At 42.3% G+C, this 12,874-nt stretch overlaps 1 protein-coding gene across 4 annotated transcripts; it reads right to left on the bottom strand.

Moving 5' to 3' along the window:
* Positions 1-993: 993 nt before the first annotated feature.
* ADPRM (ADP-ribose/CDP-alcohol diphosphatase, manganese dependent) lies at positions 994-12,864 on the bottom strand. 4 transcript variants are annotated; one of them, XM_036268986.1, is made up of 5 exons: positions 12,783-12,821; positions 8,424-8,487; positions 4,959-5,576; positions 4,032-4,148; positions 994-1,503 (listed from the first exon to the last, which is right to left on the bottom strand). In XM_036268986.1, the coding sequence occupies exons 3-5, from the start codon at positions 5,557-5,559 to the stop codon at positions 1,187-1,189; spliced, it is 1,035 nt and encodes a 344-aa protein (XP_036124879.1). In that variant the 5' UTR covers positions 5,560-5,576; positions 8,424-8,487; positions 12,783-12,821; the 3' UTR covers positions 994-1,186. The 4 variants fall into 4 exon arrangements, with proteins under 4 accessions (XP_036124879.1, XP_036124878.1, XP_036124882.1 ...); XM_036268985.1 differs by lacking the exon at positions 8,424-8,487 and having other exon boundaries at positions 12,783-12,864; XM_036268989.1 differs by lacking the exons at positions 8,424-8,487; positions 12,783-12,821 and adding an exon at positions 12,466-12,535.
* Between the last annotated feature and the right edge of the window lie 10 nt (positions 12,865-12,874).

Here is a 12,874-nt window from a genome sequence, read left to right as displayed (position 1 = left end):
CGAAAGCCCCGCTCCGCATTCCCAGTCATTTCTTCACACACTGTACCTAGGGATCTCTCTGTCCTCACCATCATAAAGATGGTGAGTGCAGGGAGTACATTATAGTCACTCTGGGGTAGGCTGAATAGTGGCCCCAATGACATCCAGGCCCTAATCTCCAGAACCTATGAATGTTACCTTATTTAGCAAAATGGAGCATGGCCCTAACATCTTGATCTCAGCCCAGTGAAAATAACTTCAGACTTCTGACTCCAGAACTTTAAGAGAACAAATATGTGTTACTGAAGCCACCAAGTTTGTGGTAATTTGTCACAGTGGCCATAGAAAACTAATACACTGCATACCCCCATATGCCTAGGTATTCAGCAGGCACACTTATGTTGACCAGTATTGGTTTCTCTCTTACTGTTTTTAAGCTCTGAATCAAACTTTCTCTACACTTAAACAGTCCCCATTTTTCATCTAGTAAGTGTTTCTGCAAATAAGCCTTAGCATATATGGTGAGTTAAACATGTCTCGTTTATCTAAAGAGGGAGTCAAAGGTAAATTCATTTAGCTGCTACGCTCAGGCAGCACTAACTGGCGGCCCACACAGACCACGTGAGCAGGTGCACGTCTGCCCTGGCCCATGGTTCTGCTTCAGCTGGAATCATGAGGGACCACATAACTTCTCTGAAGGCCCTTCAGACAGCCTCACATGGGAGCACCTCATTTCCCTGTGAAGTAACATGATAGTTTTTGGTCTATAAAATAAGAACACAAGCCTATAAAAGTACAAGATGTTGGATATTCTGAGCAAAAAAAATGTCCAAAGCTCGTTTGCAAAGGAGGGTTAAAAGGACAAGCTTTACCTGTGCTTAATTCTTTTTCATTATGTACTTTAAGTTACACAGTAGTAAATGAGCATAAAAAGTTTAAAAAGTCTCAGGTAAAGCTAAAATAAAGTCTGTTTTGAGGACTATACCCCCCCCCCCCCGCCAATCTCCTCCCTGGTCCATTCATTTTCAATTTTTAGCACTTGATATTCGACCCAGAATTGACACTTCAGAATGTCTATGAGCCAACACACCCTGACGCCATAACTATATCTTGTTATGCCAACAGAATCTTAAACAATGAGACTGAGGACTTAGGGGTGGGATAGGGGAGCAAAAACACAAAGCTAAGTCATCAAAGATAAAATAAATCAGACTAAAAATGGAAAAGGTTTTTCCTTCCTGTAATTCATAATTCTGTCTGTAACTCGACCTCTCCCTTTCAACATCATTTTGTCCGGATAGACATAAACCGTGCCAAACGCCTGGCTGTCTGGGGCTGTTTCAATAACCCCTTCCACATTGATGTGGTGCACACCAAAAGGATCCTCAGAGTAGCCACCATCGTGAGTGTGACCAGCGAAGAAACACACCACACACTCATGAGACCAGATGACTGCCAGGGCGTCTCTGTAATTCCAGGCCAGGCACACAGTGTCAGAGGCCTTTGGGTAAATGGGAAGATGACCTGTTAGTTAAAGAGAAGAAAAGTTATGAGCCAATTAGTATATACCCCTTTCACCAAAATAAATGGCTACAAACTAGTACTCAGGAAAACAATGTGTACTGCTCCCATTATGGACTGAGACCGGCGGGAACTCACACACACTAAGAACGAGGATATCTACAGCCACGTCTCTGGGGCATACAGGAGGGTGAGAGAGTTCATACACAAGGGCAGAGGTCACAGTAGAGACAGAAGCCCTGTGAGTTCCAGGATGTACACACATCACAGGAGACCAAGGCATCCTACATGGGGAAGTCTGCAAAGGGAGCAGAATCAGGCAAATGCAGTGCTGGAGTCCACCTTCCCTGACTTCCGTAAGTACAGGAGTGCTACACACACAGAGAGGCACGCTTAGATAAAGAACCACTTAGGAATGGACCAGTGAATTGTATGTCATTTTTATAAACACTCAATGTTTTATAAAGAACTGATTTATGCCCTTTTATTTATTTATTTATTTTGGAGAGAGAGAGAAAAACATCAATGGGCTGCCTCCTTTACACCTCCTACTGGGGATCCAGCCCATAACCTGGACATGTGCCCTGACCAGGAATTGAACCGGGACCTCTCAGTCCATGAGATAACGCTCGATCCACTAAGCCACACTGGCCGGGCTGATTCATGCCCCTTTAAAAACCTCCAGAAGAACAAGGTAGCCATGGGCATTGTACAGATTAGAAAACTGAGTGAACGTGGGAATATTCATACTGGGTCCCATAGGAGATGTGGAAGTAGAGCCAGATTTTCAAATTCCTGATTGCAAGACACACTTTCACTCTGAAGTACAGGTACAATAGTTCATTGGTCTTTGCTTCTTCCCATTAAATTACTTTTCCTTTCTCTATGTTACTGTTTATCTTTATTCTGTTTAATACCTATTAGTTTGTATTACAAGTAAAAAGAGAAGTGTGCACTACACCCAGGTCTTTAGGTAGGGGCTAACAGTGCGCACCTGCACGCACACACACTCAGCCAGTCTTCAAGCTGCAACAAGGGCTAAGGGTCCAAAGAGGCTGTGTGACTTTCCAGATCTGGATGCCACAGCGGACTCACCTAGCAAATCCCTGTAGCACTGGGCACAATTAGGTGCTCCCTTCTCCTTGAAACAGTTGGCTCCAGGATAATACCAGTCCTCTGCGTTTTCCTCCTAACCTCAAGGGCTACTGATTCTCCCTCTCCTTTGCCAGTTCCTCATTTCCCCAGTATCTTATTAGAAGTGCCCGAATGCTTGGTTCTTGGGTTTCACTTCTGTCTACACCTAAAGACCTGGTGATCTCTTTAGTAATCACCAGGTAATGGTGATCATAATCTTTGGTAATATACAAAGTTTTAAATATCATCTGTATTCTTTCAACATGCACATCTATACCTGTTGCCCAAACTTCTACTCTGAATTTCAGATTCATTTTGTCCAAACTGCTTATTCAACATCTCTGCTGGTGTGTAACAAGCGCCTGAAAGTCAGAATTTTCAGCCTTGAAGTACTGTACTCTCCACTCAAACCCCCTCCTGCTACAGTGTTCCATAGCTCAGCCAATGGCAAGTTTATCCTTCCAATGCCATGGCCAAAACTTGAGAATTAGGCAAAATGACATCTGAATAGCCAAAAGCAAGAGAAAAAAAATTTCTATTAGTCATTTTAAACAGAACCAAATGAGACTGAACTACATAACTAAAATCATACAGCAACTGACAGAACGGAGACTGGAGTCCATATTTTGTATCCCAGCCCCTTTTCCCATGCTGTCCTATATTCTTCCCTTTTTTTTTTTTTTTTTTTTGGTACGTGCCCCTAGCAGGAACCGAATCCAGAATCTCTGGTCCACAGGCCAACGCTCAACCGCTGAGCCAAACTGGCCAGGGCTTTTCCCTGTTTTTCACTGTCACTGCACTTATCTACATCATCTGTCTCTTAAAATTCTCCTATTTTTCTGTAAGCTGAGAAACTGGATGAGCAAATCTTTAACAGCTAAGTGCCTCCAGATACAATCTGATAGCAATATGTTTGGTGAAAATGACTCTGAACGAAAATAATCATCACATAAGCGCTCAATGCCAGTGTGTCTCGAACACCTGTCCCTGTTACATCGGCTTTGCTTTCATCCGGGCAGTAGGGGCCTCCGTTTGGTGGCCACTGCACTGACTGGTAGGTCTCCTAAGACTGAGATTTAGTATGGGGCGTGGACTGAATTTTTCATTTAAATATTACCACCCAAATCGATCCCATTTGGAAATTCTATTATGAAATCTAAAAGGTCAACTCACAGGCTTTAATACTTGGCAAGATGTTTTGGTTATTTTAGAATTCAATTCTTCCCTGATTCAACCTTAAATGTTAATCTCATATTCAGATTTTTTCAATTAAAAAATTTAAACTAAACATTTTTATAGAAAGAGGATATCACAATATAAATGTTATTAGTATACTTTAAAATCTAACTTTCTCATTCTCTAAAATGCCAGTATAAACAAACCATTTAAATACTTACTCACGATCACCACCTTTTCTTGGTTTGTGTCAGAGAATGTAAGGACTTCATTCAACCAGTTCAGCTGTTCTTGGCTGAATCCTCCATTAAACTGGACATACTGAGGCTCAGAAAGTCCTAAAATGAATTCTATAAGTTAGATCCATCAAATATCATGTTCTTCTCATTAGGACATTCCAACTTAGCAAATATGGGTACACTCCTATTTCTCTTTAGGAACATCTGGCAACAATTGACTTAAAGCAGGAAACCACAAGAATTTAGAGCAATAAACAAATCACTCTGCATCTTACTCCTAGTCTTGACACTCTTCTGCTTACTTCACTAGCTTCCTGTTACACTGAAAATAAAATACAGACTCAACTGTGTCCACTGAGCTACTGCAGTTCAAGAAAGCCCAAGTCTGTGCTCAGTGCCTTTGCATTTGTTTTTCCCTGTCCCACATACTCCTTCCAAGGCTGACCCCTGCTGTCATTAGGTCTCAGTTGAAATGTTTTCCTCTGTGGTAAGGCTATCTCGGACCACCTAAACTAAAACAGTCCCCTCGATCCTACTTTATTTTCTTGGCAGCATGTATCATTGTGGAAATAATCTTGTTACTATTTCATTTATTACCTGTCCTGCCCACCTACTTTTCTTGTTCTCTCCACTCTACCCCTTAAAAAAGTGATACTGTCAGTACTGCTTACAGTCCTGAATGGCTAAGCTCTAGAAAAAGTGCTCAGCCCAGAATAGGCATTCAGGTATTTGTTAAATCTTGAACCAACGGCAACCAATCCATGTGCCATGAGGCTTGTGAGAAATCCTGACTCTGAACAACAGCGACAATATACTTTTACCTTAATCATCCATCTTCCTGCTGAATAAAAGGTAGCTGAAGAATTTAAAGACAATGTATTAGATTCTCAGCTCAAAGGAATAATTCACCTTGAGGACTATTCAATTCCATATTTGGATTGTGCTCCTTCAGCATCTTCAGACACAGCTGGTATTTTGGAGAAGACTGATCCACGCCCAAGACACTCAAGTCATAAGAATCAAGTAAAATGAACCGGAATTTAGGAAATGGCACAAAATGATAAGCATAATAACTCCCTGTAGGCACAGTCTCAGGATGATGTTCAATCTGGTCTTCTAGAAACTTTGTGTTCAGTTTAGAGTTTGTTAAATAGTCTCTGCTGAAGTTATAGAATTCATGATTTCCCCATGTATGATGAACTGGGACTTTAAGCATTTGAAACACGTTCATAACAAGCTCTAGTGACTTTTCTGATGCTTTATACTGTGCATTATAGCCGTCAATGATATCTCCAAGCTGAAGTACACAACAGGGTGGACTGCTCTCTTTATTCCAGTGTTCAATAGCGCCCTGTAAGTGCAGAAGACTATGTCTGTAGTATCTCCGTCTGTTTCCTTGGTAATTATAGCCATCTTCTAAATTCGCATATTGAATATCTGCTATAACTCCAAAGGAGAAGAGAAGTTCTGAACTCCCACTTACAGTTCCAGGGTTGGGCTTATCATCCATAACCTCCAAACAGGTTTCTAAAGAAAGTGAAAAAGATAACTAAGTATAAACATCTTAATTTTCCAAATGGTAAAATGGATGTTAAACTTCATAGTTAATCCACTAGACAGCTTCGTGCAGAGGAAAGTGCATGGGCTTTAGGAATGATGCTTAGGTTTAAATTACCAAGTCCATAAAATGTTTCAGTTTTCTTATCTATAAAACAGATAATAACCTGTATTCCTTAAAAGAGTAATAATTTGTAAGAGTAGGATCCTATTAATGAATAGGCATTCTAATTCTAGAAAAGTCAAATTCAAATCTGGAATAATTTGTAACTTTTAAGAAACACACACTAGTTACACACACACACACACAAACACACACACCTTCTTCTATAAATACCAATGATTCTATCAAAATTCCAGCTTTTCGAAAGTCATACATTACACGCATCCATTGTACTTTATACATTAGACCCCTACCCTGGATTATTCTGTGTCAGGCTAGATCTTTTCTCTTTGTTGGTGGATAGGGCGCTTGAAATAAGTTTCTCATATTTCATATATGGAATAACAGGGTAAAGATATGAGAAGAATAACTTTAAACAAAAAAAAAAAAATCTGGCACGAAAATTAGGACACTGCTGTGACTATTTTCATTTCTGAGAGCAATGGGTCCTGGTTCTTCAATAGTTGGATATTAACTTGAACCAACTTTTTGAAAGCTGAATATTAACTCCCCTTCCTTACAACCAAAACTGATATGGGAAATTCTAACTGTCTGAACGTCCCTAACAGATGTGGAGGTGATCATTTGACCCTAAAATGTATCTTCTATCTGACCCACCCAATTACGAGCTTCAGCTACTTTCCTTAATCTGGTTGGATATAATTATCCCCAAAACAGGTAAACAGCACCAGAAAAAGAGATGGAGATCCTAAAAATGGCCTAGTGTCCTCCTTTATACTGGGGTTTGTTTGTTTGTTCATCTGCTCAATCTTTACCTGCAGTCCCCATTTGAAAACCCCACTAGACATCAAGTCAGTCTATAGCTATGAGGGGTGGTATAGATGAGATAGTCTGATTTGGAAAGTGAAGAACTCAGATACAATTACAGCGAATACAAAACTCACCTATTAGCTGAAAATCTCTAGTTCTATTAGATTTCAAATATTTGCAATTCCAAATACAGATTAACAGAAGAATCAAACCCAAAGATAATTTAGCAAGGATAATAGTGGGACATTACCAAAGCTTAAGAGAAAACTTTCTGGGAGTGCTTTTATCCTGTCAACTTAGTTTATTTTTAACTCAGAGCCTTTGGTGGGGAACATCCCCCCCGGATGGCCATATAAGGCCCGTGAAATCAATACTAGCTAACATCACACACCTCACCAAATTAGCCTGACCAAATACAGCAGGCTAATTTTTAGGCTGATTAATTTTGTATGGCCCAAGAATGAAGTTATAAATGTCCAAAAGACCCTTGACAGAAAAAAGGTTCCCCACCTCTGCAAGGTAATAATACATACTGAGGAACTCCTAGAGAGCATTTAGTCCCAATTAATTTGATCTTTTCTCCAGTAGATAGTGGTTATTTTGCCTACCGAGCATCTAGTCCCTGTTCTTCTGATAACTGCATCCCAATGACTCTTTAGGCATCTATCCAATTCCTCACTCTTACTTCACGTGGTTTGAGAGGACAGACAACATGACCCAGGCTTGGCCTATAAAAGCCCGTTTCCCTCTGGTAGGCATATAACCTAACCTGGGCCAAGGGTCAGCCCTGTGACTTTTGCTGAAACTCCTAGCGAAATTATAAGAACTACTTCCGGTAAGCTGACAACTAAGGCTGGAACTGCTGGAAGGAAATTAACTGAGAAGAAATCTGACTGATGAAAAGAAGGAGGGCCCTGGGAACATTACTTGAACCATGGATCCACCTGTCCCTGTTAGAACTAACCTTGGTCATTTAGTTAAATCAGCCAATAAATTCTCATTTGAGCTTCAAGTCAAAGTAACTCGGCTTTAAATTTTCTTTCATGTGATTCCAACCAGACACATCTTTCATTGGAACACAGTTCAGGTTACTGAAACTCAAAAATATACTATGATTTTGGCAACTTTTTAAAGAAAGTTAAGCAACATGAAAAGAACCAGCAAGGGCCACAAACTTCAAAACAGCAATGTATTCTGAAGTAGAAAAGAGATCCAAAATGCTGAATACATATAGCTTTTATTTTTTAACAAAATTTTAAAATATGTTTTTATGGATTTTTTAGAGAGAGAGGAACAGTGAGAGATAGAATCATCAGTGTGAGAGAGAAACATCAATTGGCCACCTCCTACACGCCCCTTATTGGGGACCGAGCCCACAACTTGGGCACATGCCCTGACAGGGAATCGAACTGGGACCTCTCAGTCCATGGGATGATGCTCAGTCCACTGAGCCACATTGGCCGGGCTGAATATAGCCCTTTTGTTTTTGTTGTTTTTTATCCTCACCAAAGGACATTTTTTGTTCAGATAGAGTGGAGGGAGGGAGGGAGTGGAGGGAGGGAGGGAGGGAGAGAGAGACAGGGAGAGAGAGACAGAGACAGAGAGACAGAGAGAGAGAAACATCAACGTGAAAGGGACACATCGAGTGGCTGCCACCCGCAAGACCAACCAGGGCCGGGGACAAACTGCAACTGAGGTACGTGCCCTTAGCGGGAACCGAACCTGGGTCTCTCTGGACCGCAGGCCGACGCTCTAACTGCTGAGCCAAATTGGCCAGGGCTTAAAAATAAGGTTTATAGCCCTGGCCAGGTGGTTCAGCTGGCTGGAGTGTCGTCCTGTGCACTAAAAAGGTTGTAGGTTTCATTCCCCGTCAGGGCACATACCTAGGCTTTGAGTTCAATCTTCAGGCACATAGAGGAGGTGGCCGATCAATGTTTCTCCCTCTTTCTAAAATCAATAAATACAACCTCAGGTGAGGATGAGAAAAATAAGGTTACAGATAGGGAACATGCAATTTTATTACATAAAGAGATTATTTTAAAAAACAGAAACTTAAATTCACACTGTGCTCTTTTAAGGAAAAGAGAAGAGGCAAGAAGAAAGGACATAGCCACATTCAAGGAATGACAACTAGAATCGCAAGTGAGTAAGGAAGGCATAAGAGAGTCAAGTGGGCAGGAAGCTGATTCTCCGGGCTAGGTCAGTCTTTTAGTTTATGGCTCGGGGAGATGCCAGGGGGCTTAGAAATATCAGTCCCAGGGCACAGAGAGAAAAATACCCAGATCCCTCCAGGGAGAAGATTTAGAATTACAAAGATTCTAAGGCCATGGAACTTATTCAAAATATCCCTCTGCTTCACCAAATGCCAAAAAAGTGGCTGAGTAGAGGATGATAATTGTTGAAGCTAGCAATAAATACATGAGGTTTACTCTCTCTACTTTTGTGTTTTTAAATGTCTACAATATAAAGTTTTAAAAAAACATTCAAAAATTTAGAGAAAATAAAGTCTGGAAGAATAACAGAATAATTACAGAAATAATTCGCTTTTGAGAAGATAAAAAAAATATCCAGTTTTTGTTCTGAAAGTTTTCCCTGAAGCATTCCTTATATGCTAAGTCATCTAAGTTTTAGTTAAGAGGTATTATAATGAACTGTTGAAAGCTTTGAAATGGAAGACTTGGAATTGAACTATAGTCCCAGTTTTTCCTAAAGCAATCCTCATCAGTTGCTGTAAGATTCATCTGAGTTGTAAACTGTGTAACTCATAAAGCACTATGTTAAGAATATTATTTTTAAATTATATATCTGAAAAGATAACTGCCTGGTGAACCTCAAAATACCTGACACTTTTTATTTGTATTGATTTTTTAAAGAGAGAAACATGATGTGAGAAACACTGATCAGCTACCTCCTGCGAGCCCCCTACTGGGCAAGGAGCCTGCAACCCGGGCTGACTGGGAACGGAACCGGAATCTCTCAGTCCAAGGGACAATACTCTATCTGCTGAGCCACACCAGCTGGGCAATACCTGAAACTTTCTTTTTTTTAATTCTGAGCTCAGATCAAGTGTAGAAACAATACCGGAAACTTTTTATAGAACAGAATAATGTAGAAAACTTTGCAAGTTTTTCTCCAAAAATTCCTACAAGAAGTCATGGTGCAAGATAAGCAGCCAGCATTTTGTGAAGATCACCTTAGGCATTAATGATGTTTAACAGAAGGAAATACCTAGAGATGCTCAATGAAAAGTTGCTCCAAGATGACACTAATAAAACTTCTGTAATAATGAGGACTGGCAGAAGGCTGAAGTTTCTTAAGCACCTATGAATTTGTGAAGAAAGACAGCCATACACTGAAAAGAGTATTTCCTTATACTACTGTCAAAGATTAAAAAAAGGGGGCAAGGGTGACAAACCCAGGAATGAGTAAGGAGTCTGTTAAGGGGAAGTGCTGCAATAGGGAGATGCTGAAAGCCTCAGCCAGCAGTGTTAAGGAAGTGTGGGTGCGCATAGTTGTTATATGCAGAGTCCATAGTCTGGGTGGCTATGGAAAGGAAGGCGGGTGGGGGGGGGGGGGGGGACGGGCTTGAAACTTTGCTAACTATCGCAATAACAGCAAAGTTGAGGCAGGACATTTTTGTGGTTAGGCAAATAGGGTGGGATGCCTGAAACCAGGGTGAAGCAAAAAAGTTACAATGCTGAGATGATTATCTGCAAGTTCGGCCTAGATCTCCTAGTCAAAACAGTAAAGCAAGCACAAAATCTGATCAGCCTTGTCAGATGATATTATTTGTGTTCTCTTTTAATAAAAGTGTCTAAATTGAAAGAAAAAAAATGCATTTGGGCATCTTGGTGGTTTGATAATAGTAAGTGATGGATTTATACCAGACGATATTTTAGGTATCTTTTATAACACTAAAGTTTAATAGGTCCATGAAATCAGACTCAAGAGGTTTTGCTAGCAATTCATCCAATGTATACTTACAAAACACCTACTTTGAGTCAGGAACTGTTTTAGAAGGTAATATTTTATTTACCATTATAAATTTAATATGAAGAGGTTCTATGAAAATGCCCTGGTAGCCCTGGCCGGTTTGGTTCAGCTGTTAAGACTGTCAGCCCACAGACCAAAGAGTCTTGGTTCAATTCCGGTCAAGGGCATATACCTCAGTTGCTGTTCACTTCCCCAGACCTGGTCAGGATCCTTCAGGAGGCAACCAATTAATGAGTCTCTCTCTCCCTCCCTCCCTCCCTCCCACTCTATCTGAAAATCAATGGGAAAATATCCTTGGTTGAGGACTTTAAAAAATGCTCTGCTAAACGACGATAAATCTATTAAAAGAATCACTCTGGTAAACAAAATTTAACAGACCAGCTAAAAACACCATTGAATTCAATTTTAATTTATGTGATGTATGTTTTATCCATTAACCTACAACTGAAAGGGATGACAATAATTTATACGTACATTGCCTGAATAAGCAGGGTGCTTTTGTGGCTTTTTGTCAATTTGAGGAAAATTTTATTCCTGGACAAACAAATACACAGAAATATGAGGGTAAAAAAAAAGTCTTACTGCCCCCTGGCAACTCCAAGACAGAAAATTTAGTTTGATTAAAAACGATTTGAAGTGCTGAGCAAACATTTGCTTTGAGCAGAAATTCCAGTTCAACTTTGGAATAAAAAAATACATGGGTGATGCTAGACTACAATTTTACCAGCTTCCAGAGGAGCACCCTGGGCTGGTTATGTCCGCTCACAGAAAACACCATGCTTCAGTCCCACAATCACCAGCTGCTTCTGCTCAGTGGAAAGAAACCCACTGAAAAAAAGCCAAGCAAGGATGGGATCTGAAGCTGAGGAAGAGAATTAGAAGGCAGTTTTCCCCTTTTTCTGTATTTTGCAAATCCACCACGGAATGCGGAGGGGAGGGGTTAAGATCACAGTTACTGAAACAAAGGCAGACAAAATGAGTTAAACTTTCACACGGAATGAAAAATAAACTTCGGTAAGCTCATGGCCTCATTAACATGGGGCTGTGCCCAAACTAAACAAGCAGGCCCAGGTGAGGAACTCATCAACAAACTTGAAACCAGGAAACTGAAGGGGGCGGGGGAGTCAAGCAGAGATTTTTAAGAATCTGGGGCCCAGGGAGGTTAAGGGATAGGAGCCCAAGGAAGCTAAGTGGAGGGAGAGGGGCCCAGGGAGAAGAAGTTTAGGGATGGGGCCCGAGGAGACTAAGTTTAGGGATGGGGGCCCAGAGAGACTAAGTTTAGGGATGGGGGCCCAGGGACACTAAGTTTAGGGATGGGGGCCCAGGGACACTAAGTTTAGGGATGGGGGCCCGAGGAGACTAAGTTTAGGGATGGGGGCCCAGGGACACTAAGTTTAGGGATGGGGGCCCAGGGACACTAAGTTTAGGGATGGGGGCCCAGGGAGACTAAGTTTAGGGATGGGGGGCCCAGGGACACTAAGTTTAGGGATGGGGGGCCCAGGGACACTAAGTTTAGGGATGGGGGCCCGAGGAGACTAAGTTTAGGGATGGGGGCCCAGGAACACTAAGTTTAGGGATGGGGGGCCCAGGGAGACTAAGTTTAGGGATGGGGGGCCCAAGGAGACTAAGTTTAGGGATGGGGGCCCAAGGAGACTAAGTTTAGGGATGGGGGCCCAGGGACACTAAGTTTAGGGATGGGGGCCCCCGAGGAGACTAAGTTTAGGGATGGGGGCCCAGGGACACTAAGTTTAGGGATGGGATACGATGCAGCCCATACCTCTTCGCACTGTGCTGTTATTTATAATTAGTTTACACTGTGACCTGGGGATAACGAGAAACACCAGGGACTACAGTTCTATTTGGCTCGCCCCTGCTACCCTAACCGCTAACAGCATCTTTATTAGCAATAAAATTTCTTAAAAGTAAAATTACTTCAAGTGTAATGGGTCGGCTTGGAGGTGCGAAGGAGCCCGGAGCCTTGCAGTTCCAATTGGCGGGCCTCCGCACGGGGCAGGAAGAGGGCGCCGGCGGTGGGGGTGGGGGCTGCCAGGTCTCGCGGGTCTGCGGACGGAGTTTTCCTTTTTCCGAGGCAGGGGGTGCCCAGCGGGGCGAGGAGCCCCCAGCACTCAGGACCGCCCGGCCTAGGCCCCGCCGCGAAGCCCGCACCCGAGGCAGCCCCGTCCTCAGGACCCCGCTGCCCACCGCCGCCCAGCCCGCGCCGACGCCTCCAGCAGCGAGGCTCTACCTACCGCGCTCCAGCTCCAAGGGGAAGGGCTGCCAGGCTACCCGCTAGGAGACCGCGTCACCATCGAGCTGAGCGGAGAGAGCGGCTCTTCCGATT

The sequence above is a fragment of the Molossus molossus genome, unplaced genomic scaffold, assembly GCF_014108415.1.
Source record: "Molossus molossus isolate mMolMol1 unplaced genomic scaffold, mMolMol1.p scaffold_m16_p_19, whole genome shotgun sequence".
Lineage (NCBI taxonomy): Eukaryota > Metazoa > Chordata > Mammalia > Chiroptera > Molossidae > Molossus > Molossus molossus.
The sequence above is the reverse complement of the archived record's forward strand: the minus strand, read 5'-3'. Positions and strand labels throughout refer to the sequence as shown.